At 40.9% G+C, this 16,355-nt stretch overlaps 1 protein-coding gene across 2 annotated transcripts in view; it reads right to left on the reverse strand.

The window, feature by feature from the left end:
• The window catches only part of GNAL (G protein subunit alpha L), a 180,405-nt gene that overhangs the window by 11,361 nt on the left and 152,689 nt on the right, over positions 1-16,355 (reverse strand). For both annotated transcript variants that reach the window (XM_064705821.1, XM_064705822.1), the window contains exon 6: positions 1,433-1,487. In XM_064705821.1, coding sequence (XP_064561891.1) covers positions 1,433-1,487 — 55 coding nt within the window. The remainder of the gene's footprint in view (positions 1-1,432; positions 1,488-16,355) is intronic.

Consider the following 16,355-nt stretch of genomic DNA (forward strand, 5'->3'; position numbering starts at 1 on the left):
AAGGCAACTGATACAGCACAACAGGACAAAAACAAAAACAAAAGCAGAATCCCCCTCTCAGTGCAAATTTTCCACCTGCCAAATACAAAGGGCCTTTTCTGATCTTTCAAGACATTTCTCCCCAAAGGAAATATCAGGAAAATTTTCTAGGTGATGAAAGACTACTTCGGGTAGAGAAGGGCTTCCCAGGAACAAACAGGCAAACACTAATGTAAATAATGAAAGCAAATATGAGGATTTTCTTCACTGATTTTTCTCTCCAGGTGCATGATCTTGATGCTAAAAGCATGAGGTCTAGAGGGAGCAAACCCCAGTGCTAATTCCTTTGGTCTGAAAATGTCCCGAGTGCTTGAATAATTGATCCTATATTGGGTAGACTACAGGACATGCTTGTGGTTAAGGACCTAAACTAGGTCTGAAGAAACAGGCTCTTCTCTGCATGCTGCCTTGGGTGATCTCTGGCAAGTCACCTCATTTCTCTGAATTTCACTCCCTAATTGCTCAGTGAGATTTGACAACTCTGCCTTCTTTTTAAGGGCATCCACCTGTTACATGCCTTGCATAGTTAGACTGAGTTATCCAGTGCAGGGATTCTCTTCTGCCATCTGTATTTGGAGTTTATGGCGTGGCCCACAATCTTGGCTGAGACTGCTAAATGACAGTGGGATAGCAGCACTGAAAAATAACAACTTCAGAATGTTTGCTGAAGAGACAGCAAAGGAAAGCACACATCCTGAGCTCAGGGAAGGCAGCTGAAGCCAGGTACTATCGTGAGGCCCCTCCTTACTTCAGGATTGCACCAGTTCAGCCTTAACATAAACGTGTTTGCCATTGGAGCACTCCATCAAGATGTACCACAGGATCTGGGAAAAAAATGTACTGGCAAATAAGGCTTGAATGGAAACTCTGCTACCCACAGGAGATGGGCAGCCTGCAAAGAAGGAATCTGCAGGCCTGCAGAGAAGTGTGCAAGCTCTGCTGCTGCCACAGGTGCTCTCCCCTGAATCTGGACACCTTATTCACTGCAAGCTTTTGCCTGTGAAGGACCCTTCTGATAGATATGGGAAGTCTCCCTCTGGGCTCACCTCCACCACTGAAATAAAGCATTGCTTCTCTGTACCAAAGGCTGGTGAGGGAAACCATAACTCTTTACATTTATGCTTTCTGTTCTTTTTTCCATTCACCTTGTTTTTGTGGGACACAAAATGGGAAACAAGAATCACAGACCTAGATGTTACAACAGTAAAAGACAAGTGTGCACCACCAAAATGCCTCTTCTTCTTTAATATCCATTACTTAAGCTGCTAGACCATATTTTGCTATTCTGCCATATGTCTTATTTCAGCTGCAGTAGGGACTAAAATAAATTAACACAGAAAATCCAGATGAATGTCAGTCTTAGTTCAGACCCTACCCCATTATTTTTACTAACCTGATCTGTGGGTGTGTAGTCATCCATGCTGACGCTGTCAATTCTTTCTAAAAAGCTGGAAGAAAAATAAACATGCACTTAGATATGTACAATACTGTCTAGTAAAAGACATTTCACTACCTTTTCTAGTTTACAGTCCTGCTGAGAAGTAAAACACAACTTGAATAGTAAAGTTAGGAGCCTGATTATTTCCATATATTGCTCAAGGTTATATTTTATAAGCCAAACAAACATTTTACCCAGACTGTGTTTCAATACAGCACTTTCAAAGTTACCATTATGCAGTACTCACCTGTGGTTCAAAATGCAGTAAAAATGTTACAATTTTGTGAGGTCCACTAAAAAATACTATGACTAACCACAGATCATAACATTATAAGGTTGTTAAGATTTAAAAAATATTTTGGGATTTAATATAGAAAATGTGGGAAAGGGGTGCCTTTATTTAGTATAATGCTGATCAAGTATAATGTTATGTTAATTATGGTCTCAGTAGCGTTAGCAGAAATGCTTGTTGGTATATACAAAAAGCTTTGGACTGACTTGCTGCCCTCCAACACTGCAACTAAAGCAAAAAAAAAAAAAAAAGGAAGTTAATGAATCTGATTCTTTATGTCACCAAAACTCAGTGACATGCATGGAGTGAAAGAAAGCTGCAGGGAAGGGCAAGAGATAAGAGAACCAGAAAACAGGGGGAAACTACATTCTATGATTATTTAAAAGATTTTCCAAGCTTTAATTCTTTCCTAATATGTGTTAGAATGGCAGCACTTACAGACATAAAAATGTGATTTTATATGTATTGCTAAAAGAGGCAGGTTCTCCTCTCTTGCCTCCATCCGTTTCTTAGATCTCCTCTGAGCCCAGCTGGCTCATTTTCCCCAGACTGCCTGTATGACTTAGAAGCTTTCTTGAATTTCTACATTGTTATCTGGTATTTGGCAGTGAATATCCCATTGGCTGACATATCCCACTACAATATTATCAAGACTTCTTTATCAAAAGGCAAATTTTCCCCAATTTTACTTGAGTGTGCACATGGAATATGTGTCCCACTTAATTGCAGTGGGAAAGAAAGAAAAAAACAGTGAACTCTTGACTTAAAATGTAATTCACTGTTAACACAAGGGTCACACACACTGGCCAGTTGAAAAAATAGCCCCCTAAAAGCTGTTTGTAATTCTCATAGCAGTTTCCCACGGATATGAACTGAAAGGAAAAGAAAATACACTGCATATATATTCACTTAAAATGTTTTTCCTTTTCAAACCTCCATTGTTAGCAGGGAAACAAAATGCAGTATCTACAGTTAGAATATCCAGCTTCCCTGTCTGGATGATGAAGGTGTGACAGCTAAGCACAGGGTTAAAAAAAAAAAAATCACTGTTTAGCACAACCCAATGGGTGCCTGTTAGCAAAACTATATGGAAGAAACTCTGAAGAAAAAGCATCATTTCACAAATCCTTCTTCCTTGCCAAAAGCCCTATAAATTTATATGAGGATATAAAAGTACATTTTTATAGTCAGCTACAGTCACCATGGGAAAGCAGTTTTATTCAGGCTGAACCTTTTGGTCAGATGATTGTCATCTCCTAGACTGAGCAAAGTTTAACTTCAGTTATCCCACGGTCCATGCAGAGGCCAGAGCAGAGCGATGCACTTTTAAGTGACACACCTATCACTGAGAGAGCTCTCACCTCATGTTTGCAGCACAGAACATGAAAAAAGAATGCAAAAAAGCCCAAAGCAAAAATGCCTCCAGGCTGAAACTTCCTGATCAGAGCAACTTTCCTTAACATGGTTGTTCTTCAAAGTCTGTTCCAAAGTACAGACTATGTCTGACACAGAAAGGGATCTACTAAAGAGTGTGGACTGAAGTCAGTGTTTGTGCACAAATACAACTCCATCACAAACCCTGCAAGACAGTGTGAATTGGCTTTTTTTTTTTGTAGAAACATGTCTTGTGAAGTTGGTGCATAAATCAGAAACAATACATCTTATCTCCACAATATCACGATAATTTTGGCAGAACTTACCAAAATGGTGCAACACAGTATTAAGTGCTAACTCACCCCTTTCTCACCTATACAAGTACTTAAGAGAGGTTCTTGGTTGTTAGCACTTTCAAACAGGCAAATTATAGTAAGGAACAGAGGAGTGAGGAGTAATGCAGTTACACTACACACAATCCATGGCAGGTCGGGAAAGAGGCAAGTCTCCCAATTTGATGTCCTACCTATGAGCTGAAGTCACCTTCCACTTCGTCCCAGTAGAAAGACCAGTTTTGAATCCCCTAAACTGCAACACCACATCTAAGAGAGAGCCAGCTCTGACAAATATCACATGCTTAAAAAATATCATTGGACACAGCAGCTGTGCCATTTTATGTTTGTAAGGTTTCTGTCTTCGTGTAAGCCATATTAAAATAAATGCAATGACTTACAAGGTTTTACCTGCCACCTTGCTGTAACAAGCTGGAACGGTATCACTAGCATCCAATAAATCCACATGCAGCTACTATTAGGATTGGGATAAATTTTGTAGCTTTATAGGAAATTAACCTTTTCAGTGTATGATGGAGAGGCTTCCTAAGATTTCTTCTGCAACGATGTCGTTAAGTGTGCAATGAGATTTCTTAGAGGAACAGAGACAGCTACACTCTTAGCTTTTCAAAAGAAAAATCAGTTCTTGAATATCCCTCATATGAACTCCTCGCTTGGCTAATTAGTACAGCATCAAAAAATAGTCCTGACAGGCAAAGGTACATACTGGGTACAAGAAATGGATTCCACATGAGATAAGGAGTCAGTACTGCCTCATCTCCAAACACACTAACTTCATTCTTATTACCATAGTAAAATGGGAAACCTGAAATTACTTTTCTAAACTGCTTTCTAGAGAATGTTAACTTCACCTAATCCTAATTGTCTTGAATAATTATGTTCTGACAAAATATAGATAATTTTATACACATATATACTTTCAGATCAGCAAATTTTGAATTTACATGACTGAAATTTCCATTTAAAGAACCCAAAGTACAAAAACATCAACTGCGGCAATGCTGATGTCTCAACGCCAAGAATCCGTGTGAGGAAAACATAGTAACAGAAGAATGAATAAAAATGGACACAAAGTATCACTTATTCTCTTTTTAGATACATTTTTTTTCCACTCAGGGATGTAATTATTTTCACAGAATCATGCCTTTTCACAATACTGACAGGTCTTCTATTTATCTAACTTCTATAGAAACCTATACTCAGGATTTATGTTAATTCTGCAGTGACTGTTTTGCATGCATGTGCAATGAACTTCAAATTCACACATACAAGTCAACAGTGAATAAAACAGTAACATGATATAATATTAACATTTATATTTCACAATTGTGGTTTTACTTATAAAGGATTCAGTCAGATAATTAATATGACATTTATATTCTTTTAAATTTTACATAGGGTGTTTTATATTTCCTTACATGGAATAGCAGAAACTACCTCTTAATTTAATTAGGCAAGTTATTGGAAGGAAGGTCTCTTCTGCTCTGGTTGGAAATGCAGTGGTTTGGTTTAGCAACAAATTAAAGCAAACTAAAATGGACCAATAAAGTTAAAAAAAATAATGAGCTACTGACATTATTATATCTATTATTAAGCTGATCTGTAGTTTTATAAATATCTTCAGTGAGTTTCCTAGGAAACTCAGCTGACACTTGGTTTGACAAGCAATCTCTAAATTTTATATTATGCAAGCTGTGAACACAAAAGTACAGGTTTTAGATGTGCCTGCCAGTGCATGTGGGAACTATCAATAAGCATTCTTCTCTTTAAAAACCATGGCAATTTGAGCAGCAGTAGCAGCTATATAAGAATTTCTGAAAAAAGGATTCATAAATGCACAAATAAAGAGGAGGTAATAGTACATGAAAATTCTTTTCTCACTAAATAAATCACTACACAGCTCTGTGTAGATATTCTGACTCCACAAACAAAATGACAATTAAAAGAAAAATCGTGTCTTGAGAATATATGATTGACAGAAAACCCATGCTGTATTTATGAGAGTATACTTAAACATCCAAAGAATTGGAAAGATGAAGTGCTAAATCACAGATCAATACAACAAAATAGGCATTTTAACAACCCTTGATCTACTTCAACCATTTTATGCTCTCACCTGAACATTTCAATGGCCTCACATCAAAATATTCCCAAGGAAAACAAGAAATCAAACCCATTCAAAATGCTTGTCTCTTTAAAAGGAAAAGGTATTGTGGCAAATCTTAAAGGTTTTAAGGGAAGAATCTCAAAACTATCTTCAGGTAAGTTGTGGGGTCAGCAAACCTTTACAATTCAGATGGACCATTAAGAGCTTTGCAAACATCTTAGCCAGGCTCAAATAACTATATATATGTATGTATATGGAATCAGCACTAGGACTTTTAATTCCACTCTCCTTGGATATGAAGTTACAGGTGAGGCAGATGCTTTGCAAGAAAAACACACACCCCAAGTCTCTAGGGAGGTGAAATGGAAAAGACTTTTTCTTTTTAGTTTCTGCTGCAGTTCTCAAGACCAACATATTTATTGCACTCTTTCCCCCCTTCTCCCTCCCTCCATATATTTTTTTAATCAGCTGAGCCATTACAATCTTGTTAATTCTTCCAGCAACATTTGAAACAGGAAACTGCAGATTTTTGTTTTTGAGAATACCTGAATACCTTAGGCTCTAAGGTTGGGCTTCAAGCAAACTCACACTATCCTGATGTATTTCTAGGTAACTGAGAAAGACATAATGAAAACAGCCTCCAGTAATATTCTAACCCCTAAAGGATTCATTTTCCCAAGTCATTTGCTGAAAATATCAGCAGAAATCCCTTGGAAGGCTTGGCAAAATTTAGTGGCTAACGATTTTCCTGCTGAATTTAAATCATCACTGTACTTTAAATACAGCTTCCACGTGCAAGAGGAGCACTCCCCTTGTCTCCCTCCACAGCGCTCTGCAGCCACTTCCCACCAGGAGCCAGCATTGGTGAGAGGGCACAGCAGGGCAGAGGGAAGAGGGAGAACCAGACCTGTTTGGGACCCACCCTGGCTCACGGGTGCTGTGCCCCAGTTTTGAAGCACCAGCTGCCGCTGTTATGGAACAGAACACCCAAAACAGACACGCGAGTACTGAAGATGCTGCTGGAACAGAGCACGCCTCCAGCAGGATTGGGAACCCACGGATGGCTGATGTGCTTGTCACACGGCTCTGGCACCTGCTCCGTGCCCTGGGTGCTCGCCGCTGTACGGAGGCTCTGTTCCACCGCGATCCCGCTCCCCGCATCCCTCCAGCCGCGGTGACACGGGCGGTGGCACACGGGCGGTGACACACGGGCGGTGACAGCCGGAAGGGGGCGCTCTCTGCCCGGCTCCCGCTCCCTTCCTTTTCCTTGCCTTCCCTGCCCACCCCTTCCCCGGAGCGTGTCCGCAGGCGGAGTGAGGCTTTGCTGGGTCTCGCCGTAAGGTTTTTGCTCTAACACAGGTAAAACATGAATTTAGCAAAGATCTCCTGAATTTACCTTGCTCATTCCCTTTTTCCAGCGTTCACTCTCGTACTCGCCCACCGCCCGCCAGGCTCCCAACAGAGCTCATGCTGCGCTGCCCGGGGCTGGCAAAGGGCTGCGTGGGGATGACCAGAAACCGGTGGGATTTATCCTTCACCCATCCGCACCTCCCAGCTCGCCAGCAAGGAGAGCCTGCTGTGTCAGGAGATGAAAAGGTTAAACAGGATGCCAAGAGGGAGAGCAAAGTACAGTCATGCCTGAAAACCGCCAGCTCCTTTTCCGCCCAGGGAAGCTTGAGGATCTGCGGTTCAAAGCATCTGCCCTGCCCTCTGCTCGGCCGGGGGGAGGCAGCGGCTGGAGCCGGGTCACCACCAGCCTGCTGGGGACCATGGACAAGCGAGAGGATTGCACAGCCTTTAGCAAAGCTGTGTGCTTCCTTAGAGCAGCACCAGCCACTGCGCTTGCTCCAGAGGGAGAGAGGCAACAAGACTGGGAGGGTCTCGGGCCACCGACGGTGACCTCTCCTGGGCACCCAAGTTTGCTGCACAAACATGTCTGGGAGCACATAATCCATCCCGTTTTATCACTGGCCACGGCTGCTGCCAGCTGCGGCCCCAGCCACCATGAAGTCATCAAGAGCACTGCTGTCATGAGAGGCTTTACTGGTAGCAGCCATTAATGCTCCCTCGCCATCGCACAAAGCAGGAGAAGCCCAGGTTGAACCCTATTGACTGATGGCACCTTTGGCCAAGACACCAAGAGCAAAGACAGATGATGATGGCTGCAACCAAGGGCTCATACACCATTCAGGAGGTGACCTTCTCCTGCAAGGAGCCAGACTGCTGGTGGCAGCTGGGGGCACATTTGGTGAGGAGATGGAAAGATGGCCAAAACTTGTAGTTCTCCTGGTCTATGGGTTTGGTTAAGGGAGTTTCCCAGCAGACATCTATTTCAAACTCACTTTCTCCACCACTAAGCACGTACTGCAGAACATCTCTAAGCTTCACAGGCTTTGGTATGTGTCCAGCTATTAACCTAAACAAATGCACAAAGAGTTCAATTGCATTAAATGTTTCAGATATATGAGTAACACCCCACTTCTGTTTAATAAGAACCATCTCACTTTTAACTGAAAATATGTGAACTAAACTAAAAAATGAATAAACAGTATGACTTCCATAACTGCTTGCCCCCACTGGTTCCCTAAATTTGTTAAGAAGCAGTGCAAATTTTGGGAAATGCATTTCTTCCTTCTAAATTTAGCAAACTAACCACTTCTTGGCTAAGCAGATGTTTTTGCTTTCCGAGCGAGAGGCCTATGGGGATCATCATTAACCCTCTTCTTAACATAAACACTGACTAAGACTTAAATCTGGAAAACTGTCATTCACACAGAAAGGTTAACAGGCTCCAGCAGAAATGAGACTCATCATCTGCAACTTCTGCCACATGGGATCTCAGAGAACAGGGAAGATGACAGGCAAAGAGAGAATAAAGAAGAAAGGTAATTTATTTACTTATTTTAAAAGCGACATTATTTTTCTACTGCGTGTGTTCAGACGTTTCATTCCCAGGGGTGCAAGTGGTGGAGCCACTGCAAAACACAGACTAAGAATGAAGCACTGATAAAATCTGAAGCTTAGACTGGCACATGCAGACCCTCCTTCTGACCAGTTTGAATCCAGTAAATTCAGTGTTATCTTCTTCCTTGTAAGTGGATAATCCTAGGCAGGCAATTGTTATGTGCATATTGATACATCCATGGAGTGTTTATGCAGATACAGATTTGAGTTCTGCAATGTAAAGGCTACACAGAGCACATTCTGCAGTCATAAGTGCAATTTTGAATAGAGGACCCAAAGATAAAAACCTGAAAACAGAAAGCTCATATTGTGGTATCCAGAGAAATCTGGATCCTGACTGCTTTGTGAGCTCATGTATGGCAGATTAGGATCTCTTTATCCACTGTCTGAATGAAACAAATGTTTAGCATCTTCCAGCAACTACACAGACTGGTGCTGGAAGGGAAGTTGAGAATACCTGAAACATCAGATGAGACACGTGGGCAGAATGCAGCTGTCCCACCAGGACCTGCAAAATGCGCCTTTTGACAGAATAACAGATCAAAACACTGGGTTTATGTCCCACTACCTAAAGTACACAGAAGACCTCACCTCCATCTCTTCTGGTGAACTCCTCAAAAAGGACTTGGACTTTTATGTTCAGGAAAGCTGAGCTGTGGGGAAAAAGCCTTGATAATACTCAAAGCTATAACATGCATTAGGTTTACAAGCACCAGATACATACCACAGCATTGCCAAGGGATGTCAAAAGTTAACAAAATGTACTTGCACTGGATGTTGCAAATAAGAGCTTCCCCTGTTGCTTACAAGTTTATCTTGCTCTCATAATGGAAAATTACTTCAGCGCAACTTACACATTGTGGTTGATGGTTTTGTTTTCAAAAACAGTTGTACTGTAGATATTTTCCTAGTGTACACATATTCACCAAGTACTGAGAGACCTGGAGAATGCCAAATCCAGGTTAGAAACAGCAATGGTTGTTGGAAATTGAACATCACTTAGTCTGGTGGAAGTGGTTTGGGATAATAAATCTGTTATGGTGACTGCCAAAAAGGAAAAACCAGTTTGACTGGAGGTTTCTACAAAAGAGAAAGCAGAAAATCCTCAAATGGGGGAAACAAAGGTAAAAAACCAGACTGAAGAGGAAGTCACGAGAAGTTTGTGTTTACCTGTGGCACCAGTCCAAACTCAGTGCAAGAGAACTTGCTGCCAAAAGTTCTCAGGCCTAAAATCAAGCCAGATGATTCCCCAAAGAGGATGGTAATACTCTCTTGAAAACCCAGATGAAAAACAGTGAATTCTTTAGGGTGGTGAATGCTCCTGGCCAGAAAAAGCACTCATGCATGTTTCTTACTGCTTTCAGACCTGTGAATTTTTGCTTTCACTTACACGTTTTGCTGACATGTAAATTAAAGGAACAGCATGTTAGAATCCTGAGCAAAACGAGAATCTGTCTGTTTGCTTACACCTGTCATGCCTGCCAGGTGTTGACATAGCCAGGAGAATTGACATGGCTGGAGTCCGAGTGAGTGCTGGGGTTAAACAGGAGAATGGCAGTAGCATCAAGGATTGACATTTGAATCACAGGAGCACAGCTCTCATGAGAATATCTTGGAGGTTCCAAGACATAGACAGCATCTGAAGTTTCTGCAGGTAATACCCATTCAAGGAATATGAGGGCTCCTGACAACCATCCTACCAGAGAAGGAGCTTTCTGGGATTGCATGTAAAACCTGAAGTATGCCATCTGTGCAAACTAAGGAAATAGAAAAATATTTCTATGGAAAAGTCAGGAAGGCAAGCAGCTTCCTGCACAGTGGAAAAAAGAAACTCTTAATGCTGACCTTGCAGAACACCTGGAACAATTTCTTTTACCTTACTGCAGTTTATGAAGTGTGGTGACAGATCATTTCTGTTCTGCACTCCTTAATCCTTGTCCCAGCTTTACCAGTGCACTCTCATACCTTTACCTTGTGTGAAGGACATGTTTCACTAAAGGTAAGGGTCATGCTGGACACAACTCTGTGAGTAATCCTTTGATGTGCTGGGCTGCTGTGGGGTTCACCACCTTCTTCTCAGAGTTACTGACATAGGATATTAATTACCTTGTCAATGTTCAAGGCAAGAAAACTTACACAACATGCCAAAATCAATGGCTCAGGAGTTAAGGATAGAAGGATGATGAGAGCTGACATCCTTCCAGCATTTAATCCCCAAACACCCAGCAGAATCACTTCACCCATCATTCCAGAGGGTGAATTCATACCTGTTGCCTTCCCTTTAGCAAAGCACAGTGACATAGCAATGGTTCACCTTCAATGGGAAGGACTCAAAGCTTGTTCTTCCCAAACTTGCCCATGCCAGGCACCAGAATTTATTAGGGCCTCCCTAATTGTAGTCTAGAGCAGACAGGTTATCCTTCTTATTCCCATGCACAACACACTCCAGAGCTATTAATGAAAAACAGTACCAGGTAAATATCTCTATATGATCATCTGCCTTAGAAATTACTAGGTGAAAGTAATAACATCAAGCAGAGGTCTAACAGTACAGATAAAAATGCTAGACATAACCATTAGAGTAATAAAAAAAATCCTGTATCTTTACAAATGCTGCTGCTGAGATGTTTTCATTAAATCACCATTATCCTGCCCATTTTAGAACAGAATATATTTAACCACTGAATGTATTCAAGCAACTGGTCACACCACCTACAGCTTGGCTGAGTGATCACCTCGGGTAGCTGGAGGAAGGCATGGAGCTAAAGCAAGAAGATGAATTGTTACTACAAAAATGGAAGGAGAAGAATGCAGTGACTATATCCAACTTGCTAATAATTGGCCTAATTCCATTTAACAGCTACAAGCTATTTAAAAGCTCAGTGGTAAAAACTAGCCCTACAACCCTGCTAACTGAGAGGAAGTCACATTAACAACTGCTTACTATTAATAGAGCATTTTGTGAAAAGCATTCCTAATGCTGCACTCCCTGCAAGTTTCTTTACATTCTCATCAATTTTCCTTACCTTGTACAGTGCACAGTGCATTTGTACTATTAAAACAACATACAGTGAGTTGAGTTTGAGGAATGAGGAAAATAATTATGCAACAACCTGATTATGTCCTGCTTCAAGTTACTTTAAAGATTAAGTTACACTTCTGTTCTTAATCTCTCTAGCCTGTACCCAACAGGTAGCTGCCATTTCTTGGGTCTGTTTTATGAAAAGCTAAGGGAGCAAAGGGATCTTGGCTTGTGGCTAACAGAGAATTTGGCACCATGGACAATCCTTGCTGCTCCCCAGCATGGCCTCCACACTGAGATGTTGGCTGCCACCATCTATGGCCAGAGGTGGGAGAGCTTGGGGAGGAGGGGCTTGAGCAGCACTGGACATGCTGTGCTGGTGCTGCCACACAGCAGCATGGCCCAGCCAGCCTGAGGATCTGCAGGAGCCACCTGGGAGCCTGGCAGCTGCAGCTCCTTGCAGGATCCTGGCCAACATCACTACCCCTGAGGGCATGATAGTGCTGCTGTGAGAACAACTTCGGCCTTTACAGCTGAAAAGTCACCCTGCCACCTCCTAGCAGCTATTGCTTTGTACCATGTTCACATCTACAAGAAAGGGCAAACACTTGATAAAAGCTACCTTATTGAAAAAAATCCACCAAGGCCAGTTTCAAATCCTGGATTACTTTTAAAACTCCTAAAAACAGGCACCGAGAAAGAAGCTGAACTTCCTAATTTGTCTTCTCCATCCATACAGTTAGTGGAAAAAATGTGCAAGATTTATGCAGTAGCAGCTGGAGAAGGTTGAAAAGGAATATACAAATAAGGCATAAATGTCAGAAACCCAAAGCCACATGTCAGTTCAGATTGCAAAATGTTGTCTATTCTCTCTTTTTTTTTTCTTTTAAAGAGAAGATTAAAAATACTATTTCCACCTTGAATGTAACCTGTGGAAAGGGAAACTAGGAATCATTTGTTCTCTAAATATGGAACTATCCCTGGTGTTCATGCAATGATTTATAGCTGCCTACGTATATAGGCAGGTCACTCTGCGGTCAGGCTCTGAGGGCAGGCGCAAGTTTTGTATTTTCAGGGAGAAAAGGAGATGCCTTTTTATACTTTTGCTGTTTCTTTCTCACTGGAAACATAAGGATGCCTAAAACAACAAATTCCCTAACAGGTTCCTTTCCCTCATCCAACTGTGTGTACGACATTGTGGCTGGGACGCTGGGATATGCTCTGAGAAGGAGAGTGCCCAGCAGTTGTCCTGAGGGCGAGAACGACTCTTGTGATGATCTCTAAGCATCTGAACTGCTTTCACAGAAAGTCTGAATTCAACCAAACTTCTAATAAAAAGTTCTTCAGGCTCAGGAGAGTTGGGTGCCCTCAGGAAGTAGAGGTGGAAGGATCCAAAGTGGAGTGTAAGGAAGAAGAAGAAGAAAAACCTTTATCCTCTGGGATTTTATTCTCTGGGATCTTGGCTCTACAATGAGATGAAACTCTCAATCACACAGAGTTGGACATTTTTCAAACAAGAAATCTGGGAAGCTTCATTAAGTGATACCAGACCTAAATTTCAAAGTTACAGACAAAGCCTCAGCCCCGAGCGAAGGCATATCCTATTGAATAACTGTCTTTGCCCAGCACCTAAAAAATAAATTTTTAGATTGACTGTATATTATTTTAAAAAACAGTCTTCCCTCCCCTAAAAAAGACTTTCTTCAAAAGGGCTTTTAATGATAAAGTCCACTGCAATTCAGTGAGAATTAATTAGGGAGTAGACATTGTATTGAAATCATTACAGAAACAGAATTAAACCACGAAGTTTTGTTGTTTTTTGTTTCTTCTACTTCCAACCAAATGTGATTTCTGATCCCAAACACCAGAGCACAGGTATGGTAGCTAAATCTGCAAGCATTTATTTTAATCAAATAAGCACACAGATAATTGCCAATCTTATAATCCCCTTAAATTGTTAGTAACCTCCTTAATTAGATTACACATAATCCTGTCCTAACTCCAGCACTACAAATACTGATCTCCTGCTCCTAACAAATGTCTGTACTGCAATGGGACATCATGCATTGGATGTCAAAGCAATTCCTTCAGAAGAATAATAACTTTGCCTTGTGGGGCATTACTTTGTTTGGGGTGCCTTGACAAAAATTTTAAGTAAATCCAAAAAGTACAGACTTACAACGTAACTGTGATATTTTGAAATCAAAAGCCATTTATTACCTCAGCAAACACTGATACTTCATCCATTTTGCAAGATGTTTTTTGAGAAGGTCTCAATGCAGCTCATTCAAAAAGTGAAAACAAATAACACTAATATTTAAATGAAATGTTTTTGACTATGGTTTCTAAATGTCAGTATTTTAAAAAGTATTTCTAGTACCTTGAAATCCCTACAACAAATCAAGACATGCAAGTAACGAACAACAACACATCTTAAGGACATATATCTTCATTTATTGGTTACATGTTAGATTTGGGGCTGCTTTGATCTAACTTCAACTCAAGCACTGCAATGCACTTCTGAGCAGATTTGTGTCAAAACCTCATGTGGACAAAAGCCAAATCAGAGAAGTGAGAAAATGGGGATGTCTCCAACCTTTCTTAATGCCTTGTGTTTGTGTTTCTCGCCATCTCAGCACTGAGAAATTGTATGATGGGCTCCACCACCACCCTTTGTGGATGTCCTGGGCCACCTCTGCTCCTCTAGAAAGGACATGGACAGCCCAGCAGGAAAGAAATGATGACCAAAATGAATCTGGAGCATAATAGATGTGCACTGAAAAATTGCTGACCCTTTCCTCAAAACTGACACCATTTTCAGGGTGAGCATTTTTTTTCACAGAAGCTACAAGTAGGAGGGAATTTTAATAACTGTAGAACAAAAGTAGATAAAATAAACACAAACAAATGGCAAGATATTCTGACTACATGGCAGTTTTGAGCTTCCCTACACTTTTTTTTTATTTTGTCAGAGTGATTAAATATTTTAGATATACAGAAGGACTAAGTTCAGTGCAAGAAAAATTTTGATTCTACCAAGACTCACTCATAAGCATAGTTTTAAGGATGTAAGTAATCCTACTCAATGCAACAAGACCTTGGAATTCAATGGCACAGCACTCATGCTTAAAAGATCAGTAATGTGTGCAAAATTCTGGATGTGTGGAGCCTGAATGGTTTTCCCCCCTCAAAGCAAATGAAGACCCACTCTTCACTCACTGCAGCCCAACTCTAAACCCCACAGTCAGAACTACTGCCCAACACCATGTGACATCACAGCACGTCTCTGTACTTAGAAAGTACAGAGGTGGCTTTTTATTCTGGGGAATGATCACAACTGTGTCATTCTCCACAAGTGTAATTATCTTGCTATTAAGAGTAACCTGTAATTTTTCAAAAATCCTGCAGCTTTAGATACAGATTGTTAGCCCTCTCTCATCTTCCAATGCTTAGCACAGGATATATTAAATGCAAGAAAAACACCCTACCTAACAGTGGTTTTGCCCACATATGACCCAAGAGAACCACCAGTGCACAGTCCACCACCAGCACGGACAGGTTCCTCTGAAACCTCCATCAAACCACCAGGATATCAAGGCAGGCTCCAGCTTTACCTTTTAGTATGGTATATTGTATTTTAAACACTTCTCACTATAACGTGGATGATCCTATGGGGACACTGCAGCAAAAGTACAGCCTAGGTCTGTCATTCCACTTCCCAGGAGGGGCCTGCTGTCTCCCTGGTGACTGCCAGGGGCAGGATCATTTGCCACCACAAAACAGGGGCTGGCCCATAAGCTGAGGGGGTTTCAGGACACTCACTGCTTAAACAGCAAGACCTGCACACTGATCTGTTGAGACAACTAGGAAAACCAGGAAAACCCCATAATTTGGCATCATTAACCCCAACTTGCCTCTTGAGAAGAACAGCCTCACAAGTGCTAAGGACGTTCTGTTAATTATGCATGCAGGATTTGTTTTTCCAGTGTAATTGATTTTCTTCAGCAGTTCACCTTAAAATGTTTTCTGTTCTGGCAAGGAGTACAACATCATGCAACACCCATGCCCTGCTTAATTACACCAGAAGAACAAAAAAAAGACCAGAAAAGTGAATTAAGCTATAGCACCTCAGCTCTTTAAAGCCCTACTCCACCACTATCCTTTCATAAAGTATTTTTAAGTTAAATTTGTTTGCTTTGAGAATCTGAATGACTATGGTCTTTATCTTTAAATGTGACAGAAGAGAGAGGTGCTGGAAGTAGAATACAAAAGCACAGCATTAGTGATTCAACTAGACTTTTTTGTATTTACTGGATCAAACACAACTATACTGATTATCACCAGAAGTGTGGTAATGAGCAGGCTACAATTAAAATTTAGCATAGCTACCATATACACACCAGTAGTCAAAGACGTACCCATGCACAACACTGAAAATTCAGTGCCATGAGGGATTCAAAGTAAGAGTTTTACAAAAGAGCCAGTGCACTGTGGCATCATAACTTCTATGAAAAGGATCAATATTTTAACATTAAACATGACCTACAATTGTTAAGGAAAGGAATGGAATGAAAGATATAATGAGAAAGCAATGTTTTAACATTATTAAATAAAATAATACTATCAAACTACACCCAACTGAGAAAGTGAATTATGACATGACATGAAATACACATGCAGTGTTTTGAGGGAAAAAAATACATTTCCCACAATCCAACATTTTTAGGCAGTCCATATTTTCTGTAACTGTTAATAAACCCATTTAC

Source organism: Zonotrichia leucophrys, chromosome 2 (assembly GCF_028769735.1).
Source record: "Zonotrichia leucophrys gambelii isolate GWCS_2022_RI chromosome 2, RI_Zleu_2.0, whole genome shotgun sequence".
NCBI classification, from domain to species: Eukaryota; Metazoa; Chordata; class Aves; order Passeriformes; family Passerellidae; genus Zonotrichia; species Zonotrichia leucophrys.